This window comes from Microtus oregoni, unplaced genomic scaffold (genome assembly GCF_018167655.1).
Source record: "Microtus oregoni isolate MIOR12 unplaced genomic scaffold, Mior012 000013F_ref0000133, whole genome shotgun sequence".
In the NCBI taxonomy this organism is placed as follows: domain Eukaryota; kingdom Metazoa; phylum Chordata; class Mammalia; order Rodentia; family Cricetidae; genus Microtus; species Microtus oregoni.
In genome coordinates, this window is record NW_024543072.1 from 2,689,911 (window position 1) to 2,710,557 (window position 20,647).

General features: G+C 49.9%; 1 protein-coding gene across 3 annotated transcripts; it reads left to right on the top strand.

Annotated features, from left to right (window-relative positions):
• The first annotated feature begins 6,252 nt into the window (after positions 1–6,252).
• On the top strand, positions 6,253–20,647 carry LOC121455319 (inter-alpha-trypsin inhibitor heavy chain H3). Of its 3 annotated transcripts, none has more exons than XM_041662995.1 (22): positions 6,253–6,371; positions 6,968–6,988; positions 7,501–7,667; positions 7,755–7,859; positions 8,069–8,231; positions 8,604–8,717; positions 9,590–9,715; positions 9,948–10,064; positions 10,680–10,848; positions 11,393–11,518; positions 11,748–11,929; positions 13,344–13,529; positions 13,643–13,782; positions 14,387–14,541; positions 15,205–15,207; positions 16,088–16,120; positions 16,387–16,422; positions 16,562–16,675; positions 17,234–17,438; positions 19,363–19,535; positions 19,726–19,837; positions 20,421–20,647. In XM_041662995.1, the coding sequence occupies exons 1-22, from the start codon at positions 6,279–6,281 to the stop codon at positions 20,548–20,550; spliced, it is 2,670 nt and encodes an 889-aa protein (XP_041518929.1). In that variant the 5' UTR covers positions 6,253–6,278; the 3' UTR covers positions 20,551–20,647. The 3 variants fall into 3 exon arrangements, with proteins under 3 accessions (XP_041518929.1, XP_041518930.1, XP_041518928.1); XM_041662996.1 differs by having other exon boundaries at positions 16,390–16,422; XM_041662994.1 differs by lacking the exon at positions 16,387–16,422 and having other exon boundaries at positions 16,487–16,675.

The window sequence follows — 20,647 nt, forward strand, 5'->3', positions numbered from 1 at the left end:
TTTTCATATCCATTCTCTTAACCTGTGCCTTTTTATAGGTGAATTGAGTCCATTGATATTAAGTGATATTAATGGTCAGTGGTTGTTAACTCCAGTTATTTTTTTGGTGGTAGTGTTTGTGTGTTTCCCTTCTTTGAGTTGTGTTGGTGGAGGGTTGTCAGATGTCTGTGCTATTGTGTGTGTTGTTGGCTTCTTTGGGTTGAGGTTTTTCTTCTAGTACTTTCTGTAAGGCTGGGTTTGGGGCTACGTATTGTTTAAATCTGTTTTTGTCATGGAAAATCTTGTTTTCTCCATCGATAGTGAAAGAAAAAAAAGAAAGTCCCCCAGCCCAGCCAGCCTGGTCTACAGAGCTAGTTCCAGAACATCTAGGGCTGTTACACAGAGAAACACTGTCTTATAAAACCAAAAAGGAAGTTCCTCAGCTTACAAATGACAAACCTGGGTCCTCAACTCATGCTGTCTGACACCAAGCATGTCACAGATGTGCCCAGTGTGACTCTTCCAGTCAGTAAGGAGGTAAACGGGCAAAGCATGCTGGGTAGCAGCATGAACACATGAAGACCATTTGCTGGTAGATTTGGGATCTGAGGAAATCTTACAGGAGCAGTGTTGTAATATGAGCGGTGAGGCTGCGTCCCCGGCACCCGGCCGCCCGGATGGCTAGCTTATGCCCCGAAATAATTACATGGAAACTGCATTCTTTTAAGCACTGCCTGGCCCATTAGTTCCAGCCTCTTATTGGCTAGCTCTTACATATTGATCTAACCCATTTCTAACAATCTGTGTAGCCCAAGGTGGCTTACCAGGGAAGATCTTAACCTGAGCCTGTGTCGGGTGGGAGAATCATGGCGACTCTCTGACTCGGCTTCTTTCTCCCAGCATTCTGTTCTGTCTACTCCGCCTACCTAATTTTCTGTCCTATCAGAGGCCAAGCAGTTTTTTATTACTTAACCAATGAAACAACAGATAGAAAGATGACCCTCCTCTATCACTTCAGTGACATTTCCTTGTGGGGATGGCAGCCTGTGATAGCTGGACCTCTATGGTCCATCCTGAGGACAGAGACAGTCACTTTCCAAAGCAGGGTTTTCAGGGGCCTAAAACAGTACCACACTGCCTCCTCATACTATCTAAAATTGTCCCATTAAGGCTGCTTTCTTTGGGTTGGTCTTAGGACTCTTAAAATGAAACATTTCATTTCAAGACAACACGCTCTGCTTTGGGGAACCATCTGCCCTACGTGTGATGGGCTCAGTCTGGTTAACAGTTCCTACATCTTCCTCTTCCGCCTCTGCCCAGTCCCCATAACAAACAAAACTCATGGGGACCCAGGTTGGACAAAGCTTGGCTTTGAGTAACACGGATATTGTATTATGGGCTCACTACTGCGACAAAATCATTTTAAGGAAGGAAAATTGATTTTAGCTTACAGTTCCAGGAGAGATAGTCCATCCTGGCAGAGCAGGCATGATGGCAGGAGCAGTAGGCATCCACAGTCAGAAAGCCAAGTGGTGACTCAACTTTTTCCTTTTATTCAATTGAGAAACCCAGCCCATGTTTTAGTATAGTACCACTCAATTTAAGATGGGGACTTCCTCTTCCATTAACCTGATATAGATAATCCCTCACAGGCATGCTCAGGGATTAGGTTAATATCTAACCTAATCTAGATATTACATCACAAGCATACCCAGGGGCTAACCTACGCTCCTCACAGGCATGCTCAGAGCCTAACCTAAAGTAAATATTATATCATTGGCATCCCCAGAAGCTAATCTAAATTAGATATTATATCACATGCATGCCCAGTGACTTGTCTCCTCAGTGATCGTAGATGAGGTCAGATTCACAATAAGAATTGTGACAAGTTTACCCCCTGTTAACCTGGCACCTGGATGCATCATTTTTAACACGTAACCTTCCTCCCCTTTGTTCCCATAGGCCCACAGACATCTCAGTGCAAAATGCACTCAGCTCAACTTTAAAAGTCCCCAGGCTTTAACAGTATCAACACTATTTAAAAGTCCACAATCTTTTCTGAGACTCAAGGCAACCTCTTAACCATGTACTCCTATAAAATAGAAAATGAGTCTAGTACTTCTAGTATTTGATGGCACAGAATGAACACTCCTATTCCACAGGGTAGAATGGAGTGACAACAAGGAAAGATTGGTCCAGAGCAAGACCAAAACTCAGCAGGGAAAACACTAAACCCTGGAGCCCATATTTGGCACCTGGGAATCAAGACAGGATCATCTGGGCGCTAAAGGGTTTAGGCAGCCCTGCCTCTCCAGCTTCACTGCCTGCAGCACACACAGCATCTCTGCTGAGTCAGGTCCACCACATGCATGCAGATTTCCTTGGTAAACACCTTGTCATTGTGGCACGTCCTATATCCTGGAAGCTCCGTTGCAGCTTAGGCTTCCCCCACAGAGCTTCAGGCTAGTTTCTTAGGGCCTCCTTGCAGGAATTCTGACCCTGCTGTACATTGCTCTGACTGGACATACAGGCCTCAATAGTCCTCTGGAAGCATGGTAGAAGTCTCAATTTTAGATCTTTTTTGCCTGCAAATACTCTTCCACATAGTGGAATGCTGTGTAACAATTTCTCTGTGATGCAAACACTCTGTGCTGCAGGGAAGCTCAGTCAGAAAAGAAGCAACCAACTCAAAATAGCTTCAGGAAGTCCCTGGACCTCACCAGATTCACTAGGGCTCTCCCTTTCCAGGAATAACTGTCATAGTTACTGTTCTGTTTCTGTGAAGAGAAACCATGACTGATGCAACTCATAAAAGAAAACACTGAATTGGGGGCTTGCCTACAGTTTTAGAGGGTTAGTTCATGGTCATCATGGAAGGAAGTAGTCAAGCATGGCACTGGAGCAGTACCTGAGAGCTTTACATCCTGATCCAGGGAGCAGGCAGAGAGAAGGAGAGACACTGGACCTGGTGGGGGCTTTTAAAACATCAAAGCTCACCCCCAGTGACTCACTTCCTCCGATAAGGCCACACCTTCTAATCCTTCTCAAACAGTTCCATTCTCTGGTGACTAAACATTCAAATATATGAGCCTATGTGACATTCTCACTCCAATCACCATAGTACATAAGCAGTAGACCCTTAGAGTCACTCTTAGACAAGACAAGCAGCCTGGAAGAACTAGAGATCAGCTGAGCCCATGAGGAAGGACAATCTCCAACCTGTTTATCTGCCCTAAGGCTGTGCAGTGTGCTCCAGGTTTCCAGCTTTTGTGAGCTGCTACCAAAGCTGGGCAGGCTTTGATGATGTAGCCACTTCTGCTCCTGTACGTAACCCTAATAAAACTCATTGGTTCATCAAGTTGGACTTTGGTAATACCCTTTCTTTGGTTTGTCATGGGCTATATATCTGTAGTGAGTAGTTGTGTGTGTGGTGTGTGTGTGTGTGTGTGTGTGTGTGTGTTGTGTCTTCTCAGGAAAAGTCTATCACACAACAGTTTCTGTGATAAAATACCCTGACAAAGGCAACTTAAGGTGGAAATGGTATATTTTAGCTTATACTTCAAGGAAATACAGTTCAGAATCAGGGACCGTATGGCGGCCGGAGTAGGAGGTGGCTGGTCACATTGCCTCCAGATGCAGTCTGCTCGGTGCCCAGTTTATTTATTTTTTTATTCAGCCCAGGATCTCAGCCCAGGATCCCAGCCCATGGAATGCCATGTCCACATCTAACGTGGGTCTTCTCACCTCCACTAGCCTAGCCTAGATCATCCTTGACAGGTACCTCAAGAGGCTTGTCTCTCAGTGACTCCAGATCTTGTCAAAGTCACAGTATTAGCTGTTATAGATTCTGAGTTCAAAGGCTACTCCAGCTTGCGGGACACAGAGTCCTTCAACAGCAAGTGGGGGGGGGGGGTCACTGGAGGCTGAGAAATCAGTTTACCTCAAAGGCATTCTGGGAAAGTAGGACTGCCAACTAGCTGGGTCAACCTGCTCATCTTCCCTTTCTGAGGAATGAGCAGCTGAAAAGCCTAGAAATCTAATGGAGTCTGTATAGTTTTAATTTTGCGTGATTCTGGTTTTCTTCAGGTTTTTGGATGTCTGTCTTAAGCAGCTATAGAATTTCTATTTTGAGTGGCCATTCTTCCCTCGCTGCAAGTGTCTAGGGAGGAATCGGTGGTCCGAATGAAAGAGGCAGGGAAAGGACCCACAGGTAGCTGTGGGTGCCGAGAAGAAACCATGGAAAAACATGCTCACCTCAACCCCAAGCCTAGTGGCTAGCAGGCGCTGAAAACGGCCATGGGACCGGGACATCCCCAAAGCCAAGAAAGAGACCTGGTTTTGTACCTTCTCTCCCCCCCCCCCCCCCCCCGCCCCCCGGGCGTTGGTGTTTTTTTTTTTTTTTTTAAAGAACAGGTCTGCTCGGCAGGGTCCAGCAGTGGCCCCTGCCACTCACCCTCTTTGTTGACTTGGTAGCCCTATCACTGCTCTGTGTCTCCTGTCACTTCCAAGCATCAGGCTAAAGCTTCCTGTAGTTTAGCCTCAGTTTCTGCTTTAGGCCGTCTCTCTCTGCAGCCAGAGCTCTGTAAGTCTGATAGTCGGGCCCAGAGCTTTCGGCTGAGGACATGGCACCATCCATAACATGGCGGCCTCAGCCCAGGAAGACAGGGTCTGCTCCACTCGGCATACGGAGGGTGTGCAGAGAAGTCATGGTATGGTGGGCATGTGGGGTCCATGTCCCGAAGAGGCCGAAGGCTGGTGGGTGGGCGTGTGGGGCTCGTGTCCCGAAGAGTCCGGAGGCTGGCAGGATCCTGGTGCGGCTCAAGAGGTCTCAGCCCCGGGGCTGGAGAGATGGCTCAGAAGAGCGTTGCCTGCTCTTCCAAAGGTCCTGAGTTTAATTCCCAGCAAGCACACAACCATCTGTAATGAGGTCTGGTGCCCTCTTCTGGCCTGTAGGCACACAGACAGAATATTGTATACATGATAAATAATTTTTTTTTTTTTTTTTTTTAAAAAAGAGGTCTCAGCCCTCATGCGGAAAGACTGATCTTTTTTGAAGTGCCAAGATGCTGGCAGGGTCCTGGGACACAGAATGAGTATGATGGGGCCTGTCTTGTCCAGGAAGGGACACTGAGACTTGATCACACAAATCTCAGCACAAGGTAACTGAATAGACTCCCAGAGGGCCTGCTGGGGCCGGGGAAATGGCTCAGGGCTTAAGACCTTGTATTGGTTCTGCAGAGGACTTGAGTCCGTCTCCCAGCACCCATGGCAGGGACAGGCACCTACACTCGTGTGAACATACCCCTATGCAGACAAATGGACACTTAACACATAATTAAAATAAAATATATCTTTAAAAATGAAATATGCCACCATGCTATGAATGGCCACATGACTAGGACGTGATGGTCTGAGAGCCATCCAGAACTGATTTTTTTTTTTTATTAAAAGCACCTTTGATCTAATAAGGAAGAAGATACCAAGGCTCTCGGACAGGCAGAAGGAAGGGACGGTCCTTGAAGTAAAGATGCCAATGGGGGAGGGGAGGGGGCTGGAAGGATGGCTCAGCAGTTAAGAGCATTGCGTGCTCTTCCAAAGGACCCGAGTTCAATTCCCAGCAACCACATGGTGGCTCACAACCATCTGTAATGAGGTCTGGTGCCCTCTCCTAGCAGGCATATATGCAAACAGAATATTGTATCCATAATAAATAAATAAATATTAAAAAAAAAAGATGCCAATGGGGGAGAATAAACTCAGAAAAGTAATTTGGAGTCAGATCTCAGAGAGCTAGGTCACAGGCCTGAGGATTTGCTCTGTTCATGGGTCCCTGGCAGCCACATCCAGTAATGAAGCAAAGGGCTCCGCCATCGGGGGTGGGGGGGGGTCTCTCTGGAGGGTGGCTGCCTTGTGAGGGCTGGAACTGGGATTCAGGCCCAGTCTAGGGGCAATGTGGGTGGTAAGGACAAAAGCCTTGAGCCCTAGATGTGGAGCTGCCAGCTGTTCTAAATGCAGCTCATGCCACCTCCATCCCGCCCCCCCCAACCAAGGAGGCCAGCGGCCACTTGTTCCCACAGCGTCTGCTTTCCCGAGGGCCTCCAGACTCCAGAGTATCAGAAGCAAAGCCCCAACACTGTTTATTGTCCCAACTGGGTCCTCTGTTGCTCCACCACCCCCCAGTTCCCGGATCTGCTGTGTGCCTCCGCTGCCCTGGCCCCACGCTGCAGGTCATTCACCCTGCCAGGAAAACACTGGGCTGGCGTATATAAGGAAAGCAGGCCAGGCCTGTGTGCTTAGCAATGGTGACTATGTGGTGGCCCTGCCTTGTCTTGGCCCTGCTCTCTGGCTCAGAGACCTCTGGCTTTCCAAGAAGCCCCCTCAAGCTGCTAGAGGTGAGTCTAGCTTTCCATTTGATAGCAGAATTTTGAGGGTCAAATAGGCAAAAAAAAAAAAAAAAAAAAAAAAAGCTCATCCAAGCCCCTAAGCTGGGGGTGCAGGGAGGAGGCTGAGGACTGGACACTGTATTACTGGGACAACTCTGAACTCTGGAGAATGGAGCTACAGATTTGACTGATAAACTAGCTTGCTGTTTAACCCAGAGCAGGGCTATTCAAACTCCTGGGCCTCACTTGTGAAAGGCTAGGCCCGTGGTGTAGAGACCTTGACAAAATGCTGAGCTGAGCCTGATGTGTGGCTAGGTGCTCTGGGAAGCTAACTAGAGAGACAAGACCAGGGCCAGGGGGAGCAGAATGGAAGGCTGAGTGAGTTGGGAGAGTACAAAGCATGAGACGGTGTAGGGTCAGATCTAGCGCCTCTCCGTAAGGGACCTGGTGACATACCCCTTTCTCAGTCTGTTCCTAGTCTCTTTCTAACACATGGCCTGAAAGGTCCCGTGTCTCTGAGACCTGGCCCTAGCCCGGAACCTGCTCCCAGGCCATTGGTAACCTCATGCTTGTCCTGATCTCTCTGTTTGTCTTTACATTTACAGAAGCGGAGCCTCCCAGAAGGGGTAAGAAATTCCGGCAAATACAGACAGGGTGGGAGGGGCAGAACGGAGCGTTGCTTACTTGCTGAAGGTACAGATCGAAATGGCAGCAACCCCCAGAGCCAGAAAACAGCCTATGGCCCCAGCCCAGTAGAGCCTCGTGTAACACAAGACCCATACAGAAAGGCAGGACCCTTCAAGAGGAATCTAGGTCAGGGCAAAGGGAGCCCTGGGAAGGCTTTCCTTGGGGCGGGGCCTGCTCGGAGCTGGGCTTTTCTAAACTCTCCCTGGCTGCAGCTGGGTGCAGATTACAGCATCAAGGAGGCGGGGCATGAACATTGTGGTCCCCAGCTGGATGTGGGACAAAGGATACTGCCCAGACTTCCAGTGTGGAGAACTGGAAGAACTAAGGGACCCCAGGACTTCAGAGCCCACCCTGGAGCGTTTGGAAGGGAAATAGCAGGGCTGGCGGCTGGGTTTTCCAGAGTGCAGACTGGCGGGTCACTACCAGCCATCTTTGCCCACCTGTCCCACAGGTGGTCGATGGCATTGAGGTCTACAGCACCAAGATTAGCTGCAAGGTGACCTCCCGCTTTGCTCACAATGTTGTCACCACGAGGGCTGTCAACCGTGCAGACAAGGCCAAGGAGGTTTCCTTTGATGTGGAACTGCCCAAGACAGCCTTTATCACCAACTTCACCTTGTGGGTACCGCCATAGCTGCTGGCTCTACCTCCTGAGGGGTATTTGGCCCAGTGTGACAGCCCTTCCCCTAAACTCTTTATCTGTAGGACCATTGATGGTGTCACCTACCCTGGGAACATCAAGGAGAAGGAAGTTGCCAAGAAGCAATATGAAAAGGCTGTGTCCCAGGGCAAGACAGCTGGTTTGGTCAAGTACGTGTAGACCTTGGGCCTTGATAGAAGCAAATAGCTGTGATTACCGCGATAGCAAACTGCGTGTGTCCTCAGAAGATCCCATTTTAAAGCAGACGAGGTTTAGAATAGATAGCTCTCTAACCCAAGAGCTGAGACTTGAACCCAGGGCAGAGGAATGATGGGTTCCTGAAGTCTTTGAGCTAAGCACCATCTTGTACACTACCCAGGGCCTCTGGGAGAAAACTGGAGAAATTCACAGTGTCTGTCAACGTGGCTGCTGGCAGCAAGGTCACCTTTGAGCTAACCTATGAAGAACTGCTTAAGAGGCACAAGGGCAAGTACGAGATGTACATTAAGGTCCAGCCCAAACAACTGGTCAGACACTTTGAGGTAATCAGTCATTTCTGATTCATCCTTCATCCCTGCCTGGAACCACAGAGAGCCTGGGGAAGGGCAATGCGCCGGTGGGGGTGGGAGGAGGAGGGGCAAATCTTAGAGCAGAGCCAAGGATGCATCTCTAAGTCCTGGTTCCTGTACTTGGCCAACAGGTTTGGGATGGCTTTTCTTCCACAGCCACTGGGAACTGAGGGGAGGAGGCTTTAGTGCTGGGGCTCTTGAGGACTGTGCGGCAAGTGCTTCTGGAATACTTGCAACCGGTCCACGTTCCCTCCATCAAGGCTAAAAGGAAAAGCAAACACCATGGCTGTGCCCCAGACTTCTGTGTCGCCCCAGTATGACATCTCCTTCATTTGGCCATTTCAGATTGATGCGCACATCTTTGAGCCTCAGGGCATCAGCATGCTGGATGCTGAGGCCTCATTCATCACCAATGACCTTCTGGGAAGTGCCCTCACCAAGTCCTTCTCAGGGAAAAAGGTGGGCTAGGGGTGCAGGGGGTAGGACCTAGGCCTTGACTTTGCTGATTTCAGCATGGCAGGGGTATCTGTGATCTGTCCCAGTCAACTGGGTCATCAGGGAGGATACTGGAGGCAGGGGGCTGATGCTGAGCTGCTACAAGATTTGGAGTCTCAGATCTACCAGAAAGAACAAAGAGGGAAGGAAGCCATTTATAAATGACAAATGGACAGGAGAGGGGATGCAGACCAAGAACCTGGGGCGAGTTTTGCTGACTCCACATTAAGGGATGGCGCACTAAGGAGAACGCCCTTCTTGCTGCTGGGCATTGGCTCCAGTCACAGAGCCCTGCCCAGCTCTTCCAGGGCAGGATCCCAGTGCTGATGGGAAGTGGATGAGAAAATATAAACAGCAAATCTCGGTCATCTATGCTCTCCAGGGAGACTTTCCCAGAGCCTGCATTCAGGAGAGCTGCTGACTTCCAGGGTGTGGTCTTAGCCCCTCTCTCTAATACTCTCTTCCCCACACTATTCCTTCTCCTCTGGGTACCAACTCCAAGTGCGAAACCACTCAACACAAAGTTCTCTCATACGGAGCAACACTCCCTTGCCCCAGTAACTTCTGGCGCTGAGCTAAAGGGTTAGGATGAGACAGTCAAAAGACAGGGGAAAGGCTAAATGAAAACAGCAACCACGCCTGCTCTAGGCAGCTACTGATCAGCCAAGGAAGGGAGGGATTCAGCAGGTAGGCATGGGAGTGGCTTAATCCATGGGGAGTTAGCACCTGATTCATGTGCCAAACCCTCACTTCTGTTATCAGGAGGTTTTTCCTTCCCTGTCCATCAGTGGGGAGCCTTAACCAAACTGGGAAATGTTCTTCCTTCCTCTTCCCAGGGGCATGTGTCTTTCAAGCCCAGCTTAGACCAACAGCGCTCATGCCCAACGTGTGCAGACTCCCTCCTCAATGGGGACTTCACTATCGTCTATGACGTGAACAGAGAGTCTCCAGGCAACGTGCAGGTATACATTCATGGCTCCGTCAGCCTTGCTAATCCATATTCATGGTGGGCAGAGTCCCGGGTCCTAAGGGGCTGCAGCTACATCCCTCTCCTCCATCTTTATCACCAGATCCTTTGCATCTCCTGGAGAGGGGATTTGGGACATTTTCCCCTCCAGTGACAAACCTCTGCTACTTGCAAGAAGAGGCATTGTTAAATGGGCATTGGCCCCCATCTCTCTCCCACCATTGCAGGTCGTCAATGGCTACTTCGTGCACTTCTTTGCACCAAAAGGCCTTCCAGTGGTGCCTAAGAACATCGTCTTTGTGATTGATGTCAGCGGCTCCATGTATGGTCGGAAAATCGAGCAGGTTTGCGCCCACCCAACCCCTCCCCGTATCTAAAGCAGCTCTGGGGTGTAGAAAGTGAGAGATTTTGTTTGTTGTTGTTTTGTTTTTTTTTGGGGGGGGTGTTGTTTTGGTTTGATTTTGTTTGTTTTGAGACAGGGTTTCTCTGGTTGTCCTGGAACTTACTCTGTAGACCAAGCTGGGAGATGCTTTTTTTTTTTTAATATTTATTTATTTATTATGTATACAATATTCTGTCTGTGTGTATGTCTGCAGGCCAGAAGAGGGCACCAGACCTCATTCCAGATGGTTGTGAGCCACCATGTGGTTGCTGGGAATTGAACTCAGGACCTTTGGAAGAGCAGGCAATGCTCTTAACCACTGAGCCATCTCTCCAGCCCAAGATGCTTTTTTTCTTAAGTGGGAAAATGCTAGTGTTTCTGGTGGAAAAGGAGGAATGAGACAGAATATAAGACTATGCCAAGCCTTTACCCGCTTTCACCAGGAGTTGGGGGCCTTAGGCAATGCTTCCTCATGAAGACAGCAGGAACAGCATAGTCAGTCTAGGCTCGGCAGTGACCTCGCTCACTCTGGTCTCAGGTCTCAGCTTTATGGCTTATTTTTCTCCTTCTCCCCCAGACCAGAGACGCCCTCCTCAAAATCCTGGATGACATGAAAAGAGATGACTATCTGAACTTCATTTTGTTCAGCGGTGATGTGACCACCTGGAAAGATACCCTAGTCCAAGCCACCCCTGCAAACCTTGAGATGGCCAGGGCATTTGTGAAGAATATCCGTGATCAAGGAAGTAAGGGTCAGGGTAGCACAGATGTGTATCCTAGCCGTTCCTTTCTCTGCACCAGCAGCCCGTGTCTGGCATGCCTCTCCCTTGGGGGTAGACCACAGGCTTGGAGACATGACATCAGGGTGACTTCTGTGCAGCCTAGGGGGACCCTTTCTTAGCATTTCTAACCATGATCCTGGAGTTCACGGGTCTCAGTGTGGTAGGGCCACAGAGAACCCTTCCTGCCCGTTTCCTATGGAGACCACCTATGCCATCTGTATCACTCTCCTTTCCCTCCTGGTGACTCCGCCTGACTGGTTGCTAAGGTGCTATATAATCATCCGTGCCTAAGAGCCTCTTAGCACCCTTTGATGCCCGTGTGAAGATCTGTGTTGTTCATCCACTTATGCCAACATTTACTGAGTGCTTCTGTGTACTGGCTGACACAGTCCTTGGTACAAGGGCATTCTCATTGGTACTGTCCCAATTTTCTTCTTCTCAACAGCCTTGTGTACTGGCACCCTAAGGACACCCCACCCAAAGGTTCTATCTTTCTGTCTATATACAGTGACCAACATTAATGATGGGCTGCTGAGGGGCATCCATATGCTGAAGGATGCCCGGGAGCGGAACCTTGTCCCAGAGAGGAGCACCTCCATCCTCATCATGTTGACAGACGGGGATGCCAATACCGGTGAGGGAGAGGGAGGTTTGAACCCAAGGTGAGTGCCTGCCTACCTTCTCAACTCTGGAGTCGGCTCACTACAAGACCTTAGACATCTTTTCCCGGGGTCCCTCAGCATCTTGTGAGCCCCTCAAAGGCAGGTACATGCCTCTCTTTGCCAAGGCACCCTACTAGATGTGCAGATCTCCCCAGACAGAGGAGGTGTTCAGGTCCCCAGAATGAACAGCGCTTTCTACAGGTGAGAGCAGACCTGAAAAGATTCAGGAGAACGTCCGGAATGCCATCGGGGGCGAGTTCCCTTTGTATAACCTGGGCTTTGGCAACAATCTGAATTATAACTTCCTGGAGACTATGGCCCTGCAGAACCATGGGCTTGCCCGGCGCATTTATGAAGACTCCGATGCCAATTTGCAGCTGCAGGTTCGCTTTACCTCACGCGCTGCTTCTCAGGCAGCTCTTCCCAGATCTTAGAGGGCGCTTTCTCTCTTGAAATCTGCCTCCTGCTGCCTCTTGTTCTAATCTCCATAACACAGAGCTGCTTCCTCTGCAAGCCTGGCAGATCAAACATAAGACATCCAGTAAACGTATACGCCTCAAAAGCAATGAACAATTTTTATGTAAATACGCTCTAATATTGCACAGGACTGTGGTTACTGAGTCTGTCATAAAAAGTATATGACCACTGATGAGGTGACTCAAACAACAGAAACACGTGTCTCCCCATCTTAGAGGCTACAAGGTCAAGGTGACAGGAGGTTGGTTCCCTCTGAGGGAGAGGTCTGTATAGGTCTCCATTCTTTTTTTAAATATTTTTTTAAAATTTTTATCTAGTGAGCAGTGGTGTTTTGCCTGTGTGTATGCCCTGTGAAGTTGTCAGTTCCCCTGAAACTGAGGTTTCAGACAGTTGTGAGCTGCCACGTGGGTGCTGAGAATTGAACCCAGGTCCTCTGGAAGAGCAGCTGGTGCTCTTAGACAGTGAGCCATCTCTCCAGCCCCTAGACTTTATTCTTGACTCATTGTGGTCCTCTTTTCCCTGGGCCTTCCCAGGCATTCCTTCATTGTGTGTTTGCATTCAGTTTCTTCTTTTAAAAAAGACACAAGGCACACTGGACGAGGGCCCAACTTCATGACATCATTGGATTATCTTTGTAAAGATTTTACTTCCAAACAAGGCTGTAGTCTGAGGATTTAGGGCAACAAGAGCGCTTTGGGGATGCAGTGCCAATTCGACCTATAACAGATCTTTCTATGCTAAAATAATCTTTAAAAATATCTGCTAGCCAAATGCGTGTCTCACTCTTCACTCTGAAGCAAGCCACCTTCCCTGCTGGTTGGCAGCACCCCCACTTGTAGGGGACCCCAGAGCTTGGCTCTCTGACACACATTACTTTCTCTGGCTAATGTTTTGTTTTTTTTTTAATCCAAAGAATTCTGTCCTTTGCTCCTGTTCTCTCCTGTCTTTAAGAGAGGGAGGACAGGGAGTGCTCCCCTAGACTCCAGGGCACAGACAGGGCCATTTAGAAGTAAATATCAATACTGGGCGGTGGTGGTACACACCTTTAATCCTAGGCAGAGGCAGGCGGATCTCTGTGAGTTTGAGGCCAGCCTGATCTACAGAGCGAGTTCCAGGCTAGCCAAGGCTGCACAGAGAAACCCTGTCTGGGGGTCGGGGGAAAAGAGATAAGAAAAAAAAAAAGAAGATCAGGGGAAAAGAGCAGCTCAGCCCATGGGGACTAAATACCGCTTGGTAGCATCTATGAAACAGACCTACCTTGGGCTTCTCCACACCTATCCTGGCGGGTCTGAAATGACTGGGTCCTGACCTGACTACCAGGGTTTCTACGAGGAGGTTGCTAACCCACTGCTGATGAACGTGGAGGTGGAATATCCTGAGAACGCCATCCTGGATCTCACCAAAAGCAATTACCCACACTTCTATGACGGCTCTGAAATCGTTGTAGCGGGGCGTCTGGTGGACAGCCACATGGACAACTTCAAAGCAGACGTGAAGGGTCATGGGGTGAGTGGGAACTGAGCCTGGGGTGTGCTGGACCCCAGGAGGGGCATCTGAGCCTGGCTCGCACAACTCCACCATCCAGCTCTCAAGTCCCTGATTGCTCCTATCCTACCTAGGCTTTGAACGACCTGACCTTCACAGAGGAGGTGGATATGAAGGAAATGGATGCCGCCGTGAAGGAGCAAGGCTACATTTTTGGGAACTACATTGAGCGGCTCTGGGCCTACCTCACTATCGAGCAGTTACTGGAGAAACGGTGAGTCGGCCGGCCATGCACCACAAAAATACATGTTTCCTTGTGTCCTACCCCTGCTCGCCATTTCAAGCAGGCAAACACTGCCAAGGTCAGAGGCTGGAGGGTCCTCTGGGGCAGGGGAGCCTCAGCTCTTGCTGTCCCCCATGAGCACTCCCCATTGATAAGGAGGCTGAACAGCAGTGAGTGGGGGAGGGGTACGTCAACGGTGAGAAGCCCCAGTACCCAGAGGGTGGAGGGGGGCAATGCAAGAGTTTCTTTAGGAAGAAGGAAGCCACGAAACTCCGGCACATTTGGCCCAGATCAAGTGCTCTGCGTGCAGTTATCATGAGTGATTACAACAGGAGCCATTCCAAGTCCCTTGCATTTTATGGGTGGAGAAACTGACTCCTAGTGAGGAAATAGTTTGCCCAAATGTTTCAGGAAACTAGCTGGGGAACCGGTATTTCTCCCCAGTGAGTTCCACTGAGCAGGACCAACAATGTGGGCAGTGGGGGGGGGGGGGGGCATTCCTGAGCTGTCCCTGGAGATTCTGGTCTGGTTGTGGAAGTGTGTGTAAAAGCAGCAGGTGTGTTCTGGGCTCACTCTGAACTGTTCCTCCTCTTAGCATGAATGCCCATGGGGAGGAGAAGGAGAACCTCACAGCCCAGGCCCTGGAGCTGTCTCTCAAGTACCACTTTGTGACCCCACTGACCTCCATGGTGGTGACCAAGCCTGAGGACAATGAGGACCAGACATCCATTGCCGACAAGCCTGGGGAAGGTGGGCACAGGGAGAGGAGGCCAGAATCTAGAACCCCGTCTCTAAGACCCTGGGCCCTAGAATCCAGCAGAGGAACTGGCTGGGCTGGGGAACCAGACCTTTAGAAGAGGAGCAGGTTTGGGAGCCTCTGAGGGGGTATGGCAAGAGTAAAGGGCAGCAGGTGTGGGGTGTGGGCCAGAGTCTCTCTGTCTCCCAAGGGAGGTAAGCCGAATGAGCACACGTCTAGGCATGACAAGGAAGGACCTTCAGCTATAGCACAGGAGGGTTCAGTTAGGCAAGAGGTGCTTCAAACCCCAAATTTATACCTGGAACAAACTACCAGGGACCTGAGTGAGATCTGTGAGAAAAAGAGGCCCTAAGAACTGGAATCTGAGGCCAAAAAATCCTCTACAAGACTCCAGACTACTCCCCAGGGGAGCTCCAAATGTGTACTGTAGACTCATGGGGAGCCTGGCACTCAGAGGCATGGGGGATCAAAGACCTCTTTTTCCACAGTCCTTGTTTCCTAGGAGTTCTTGGTTTTAGGGACACCATATGGGGACAAAGCTAGCTCTAAGTCAGGCCATGGGCCACTCTGATTGGTTACCATGGCCCCAGTCAGTGTTTATATCTAATGTATTTCTCTCCCCCCACCCCGCCCCCGTGCCTGTGCCTGCATATTAGAAGGTAAGCTTCATGGGATGGGTGGAGAGAGGGGGCAGGGAGGGAGGGAGGGAGGGAGAGAGGAAGAGAGACAGAGGGAGGAAGGGAGGGAGAGAGGAAGACAGGGAGAGAGGGAGGAGACAGACTGAAGGGAGCTTTCAGGCTGACTCCTCAGAATCTTAGGGTTTCCATTCATTTGGTTGAAGATGGCTTCCCTACTTCCCTCTCTCAAGATGGATCAGGCAATGGCAGTGTCCCATTGTTTTCAAAAATGAGATTTGTGGTACCTAGCACTTTTTGCCTGATTCCCAGCAACCCGCACAAGAGTCCTTTACAAGTCTTGCCAAGCAGTGACTCATCTGGGACCCAGAGTCCATGCTGAAGGTCTCTGGGAGCCAGGGCACTCCACATTTCTTTCACGGTAAAATTAGAACCTCATACCCTCTGGCCCACTAACACTGGGCAAGACTCAGCTCCTGCCAAGCTGCCCTCTTGCATCTCTAAGGAGCACAAATATAGTAGGACATCGTTCCCCTCAGGGAAGCCCTGTTAGAAGCAATTGCTGGCTCCTGTGTGTTAGGAGCTACCACACACAATAGGATGGGTCTCACCCATGCCGTCTGGACTGAAGAGTTCACGGGCAGGGGCAGAGGTCTACTGCATTGCTCACAGCAGGGAGGCCGATGTTGCAATAGATTTGTATTTTAGTTATTTCAGAACATGCTCATTAGCATTAAAATGGCATTCGTCCTATCAACAGCCCTGTAAAGGGATTGCCTGGGCATGTTTGCCAATGTTAAAGCCCCGGTGGATACCAGTAGGCTCCAGGGTGACAGAAAGCACTAGGCTGGGAGTGGGGAAGCCCTTGGGTACTGCTCATGTCTGCCCTTTGGTGTTTTACTAGCCACCCAAGAGACCACGTCCATGGCCTACTTGAGTGAGTAAATGCTGCAACCCGCCTTGCCCACCACCACGAGCTTGCCCTGCCCTGTTCCCTTCGGTAGTGGGTCCGAATCAACCTGTCACAGGCAGATTGACCAGGTGTCCTGGGGAAGCTGAATGATGGTGAAGGGGAAAGAGGAAATGAAATAATTGGGGGGGGGGGTGTCAAATGGGAAAGGCATAAGCCATACTATGAGTGGAGGCCCCAGATCTCTCTAGGACAGCTTGCTGTGTTCAGTCTGGTCTCACTTTGTTCCATAGCGGGCTACCAGTCTCCTTCAACCCCCTACTATTATGGTGAGTTCCTTGGCTCCTCCCTGGTCAAGGTTCAGGGTTCTGGGTGCCTTGCTCCTGCCCACAGGGCCAGTTGGCCTGGGAAGGCCTGTGGTACAGGGAAGGGCCCTTGGAGCTAGTCCACTTTCTGATGTGCCCTCAGTGGATGGGGATCCTCACTTCATCATCCAAGTCCCAGAGAAAAATGACACCATCTGCTTCAACATTGACGAGAAGCCTGGCACGGTGCTGCGCCTTATTCAGGACCCAGTCACAGGTGGGGCTGCAGGCTGGGGATCTTTCTATCAGGCTGAGTGCTCATGGACCGGGTCCTCCTCCCTCTGCCTGGTAATTATCCATCTTCCTGTGCAGAGCACTCTGCACAAAGGAGGTGGGAGCTACCAAAGAGCCAGAGTTAGTATGTGCTTAGAGTGGACGGTGGAGATGGGCTTAGAGTGGACGGTGGAGATGGCGCTTAGAGCCGACGGTGGAGATGGGCTTAGAGTAGACGGTAGAGATGGGCTTAGAGTGGACGGTGGAGATGGCGCTTAGAGCGGACAGGCAGCCTGATTCTGAGGGTGGAGCCAGCCGGTATATAGGGAGTGGCTTCTCCTCTCACAACACCCCCTGACCCAGGAAAGAGAGAAGACCCACAATGTGGCAGCATGCCTCAGACCTTCTAGAACAGGATTTGGCTCTGACGCCCTGGTGTTTTCTTGGGGCCCTGTCTCAGCCTCCGCTCAGCATGCCTTGCTGAAGGGGAAGACATCCCTACAGGCCAGCATGGACCTGGAGGACCTCCCTAGCCTCTTTTCTTGCCCCACCCCTCTGGTAGGCATCACTGTGACTGGACAGATCATTGGAGACAAGGGAAGCAACCCTAACTCCAGGACAGGGAAAACCTATTTTGGCAAACTGGGCATCACCAGTGCTTGGATGGACTTTCGGATTGAGGTGACCACAGAGAAGATCATGCTGGGCAATGGGGATGCACTGAGCACATTCAGTTGGCTAGACACAGTCACGATCACGCAGAGTGGGTGAGTTCTCTGACTGTATCTCCAAGGGCAAGTGCAGTCTGAGGAGGCGGGGAAGCGCTGGAGGGATCTAGACCAATCCCAGGACAGCCGCAGGAGTCATAAGAGAGACTGATGGCCTGGATTCAGTTCCCACAGGATGGCGACCATGGGATAGGGCACCAATCCTTGGGACCCTTGTCAGCCAAAGTTTGTACCCGGACAGTGTGCAGGGCTCAGTTTGAGGGAAGTGAGGATGAAATGAAGTGGATGAAGGCCAAGTGTAGTGCTCACACACAGTACGGCTGCTCGGGAGGCCGAAGGGCAAAGGATTCGAGTTTAAGGACGACCTTGGCAACATAGCAAGACTCCATTTCTAAAATTCTATTTCTTCTTCTTCTTCTTCTTCTTCTTCTTCTTATTATTATTATTATTATTATTATTATTATTATTATTATTTGTGTGTGTGTGTGTGTGTGTGCCACAATACATGTGGGTAAGTAAGAGAGGACAACTTTGTGGAGTCAGTTTTCTCTTTCTCCTTTTTTTTTTTTTTTTTTTTTTTTGGTTTTTCAAGACTGGGTTTCTCTGTGGCTTTGGTGCCCTGGAACTAACTCTTGTAGACCAGACTGGCCTCGAACTCACAGAGATCCCCCTGCATGCGCCACCACCGCCCGGCTCTCCTTCTCCTTTTGCATGAGTTATATGGGTCCTGGGGCTTGAATTCAGGCCATCCAATTTGCACAGAAAGCACATTTATGCAATGAGCCATTTTACCAGCCCTAGCAAGAACCCATTCCTAGACAGAAAGGCTGGTTGGGGGTGATGGCAAACATCTGTAATCCCAGTACATGGGAGGCAGAAGCAGGATGATGCCACAAGTTCCAGGTCAGCATGGGTTACATGGCGAGTTCCAGCCTAGTATATGAACTCACAACACATACAAGACCTGCATAGGTTCAAGTCAGATGGGGTCCTGCACTGAGAGGGAGAGGTGGACTCAAAGTCCCACCCCCTAACCAAGAAGCTATTTGCGATTGATACCCAGCGGCAAAGGAAGAATCAGTTTTGTCTCGCGGAGTGCCACTGGGTACATCAACCACACTCCAGGGCAGCCCCAAAGCAAAATCCATGTTTTGTTTTGTTTATGGATCCTTTGTTTTGTCATCTCTTGTTTAAGCATTTTTGTTGGTCTTTTGTTTGATTGTATTTGTTTTGATTTTGGTTTTGCGTATTTATTTGTGTGTATGCAGAAGGAAAGGAGGGAGAGAACATATTGTTGGGTGGGGATGATCTAGAAGGAGATGGGAGAGGGGAAACATGATAAAATATACTGTATGAAAAATCTTTTTTTACTTAAAATGTTTTAAAACTAAGCAGGAAAGAAGAGAGGGAAGGAAGAGAGGAGGAGGAGGGAAGGAAGGAAGAAAGGGAGGATGAAAAGGAGGGAAGGAAGAGAGGAGAAGGAGGGAAGGAAGGGAGGAGAAGGAGGGAAGGAAGGAAGAAAGGGAGGAGGAAAAGGAGGGAAGGAAGGGAGGAGGAGGAGGAAAGGAAGGGAGGAGGAGGAGGGAAGGACTAAGTAACACATTTTCCTCTTGCTGATCCTGCTATTCCCAATGCTTCTTAGCTTTTCCTGGTTTTGCAATCCCTAGAGCTTAGTGGGCAGGGCTAGTGTACTATGCCCCTGAGGCTCAGAGAGGGTATAGTCTGCCCAAGATCACACAGAGCCTGAGCTGGACCCAGGCCTCTTTCCTGCCCACAGAGGGGCTGAGGTCCACTCTGTGGAGGGCACAGATGACATATTTGCGGCAGCCTCATCCCGACTCTGAGCAGTGTTTGGGATCTATGTGCCCTCAGGTGCCCTGTGCTTGCTGAAATGCCCTTGATTGCGATGGCTAGTGTCATGGCCGCTATGTCTCACTGTCTATACCCTCCCCCTTTCTTCTAGGCTGTCTGTAACAATCAACAGGAAGAAAAATATGGTGATATCCTTTGGAGATGGGGTTAACTTTGTGATCGTCCTACACCAGGTTTGGAAGAAACATCCGGTTCACCAGGACTTCCTAGGGTTCTACGTGGTGGACAGTCACCGCATGTCAGCGCAGACACATGGGCTGCTGGGTACGCAATGCTCAGACTGCAGGCTGCTTAGTCTCTCGGAACCACCAGAGATAGAATGCACAAAGCCATGTAGTCACCCTGTACCTGCTTCACAACATGCCCACGCAGCCTTTGCATCAATCCTGAAAGGCAGCTGTCCACGTCACCATGGCAACGGGCAGAGGCTGACAGCTAATGTTTTTATTCCCAGGCCAATTCTTCCACCCCTTTGACTTTGAAGTGTTTGACACCCACCCAGGCTCTGACCCCACAAAGCCAGATGCCACAATGGTGGTGAAGAGCCATCGGTTGACTGTCACAAGGTGAGGTGGCATCTCTGACACCATCACCCCACCTAGTACCAAGGAAGGAGGGAAGAGCCCTCTTTGCATGTCACTTTGTTTAGTGGGCCCTTGATTTCTGTGGGTACCCTCATTTCTGTCTGAGATTTTGGCCTTTTTAGACTCCTCCTAATCAAGGAATAGCTCAGAGATGGCCCCCTCGAAAGAACAATCACATGATTTCATCCTTGACAATAGAACTCTCAGTTCTTGAGCTTCAAGCCAGCATGGCAGCATATGCCTATAATCTCAGCCCTTAGGAGGCTGGGCCAGGAAGACCAGGAGTCCAAGGTCCTCAGTTATATAGCAAGTCAAGACCAGTCTAGGCTACAGGAGACCCTGCCTTAAGCATTAAAAAATCAAGCAAAAAAAATAAAAATAAAATCCCCTCTTGGGGACCAGTTGCAGGGTGTAGTTCAGTAGCAGGGTGCTTACCTGGGACATGTGAGATCCTGCAAAGTCACTAAAAAAGAATCTCCAGCTCCCCCACCCTTAGGCCCTCGATGCTCAGAGTTATGTCGCTCACATTGCGCATTGCAGCGACTCATTTTTCTTCTGTTTCCAGGGGCTCCCAGAAAGATTACAGGAAGGACGCCATGGTTGGCACCAAAGTCATCTGCTGGTTTGTCCACAACAATGGGGAAGGGTTAATCGATGGTGTCCATACTGACTATATTGTCCCCAGTTTGTTCTAAGTAAACATGGTGCCTTCTGCTGAAGTACAAGACTTGAACCCTCGGGAACAAGTGCTCGATGTGTGGGAAGGATGGGGGCAATAAAGCATGTAACCAA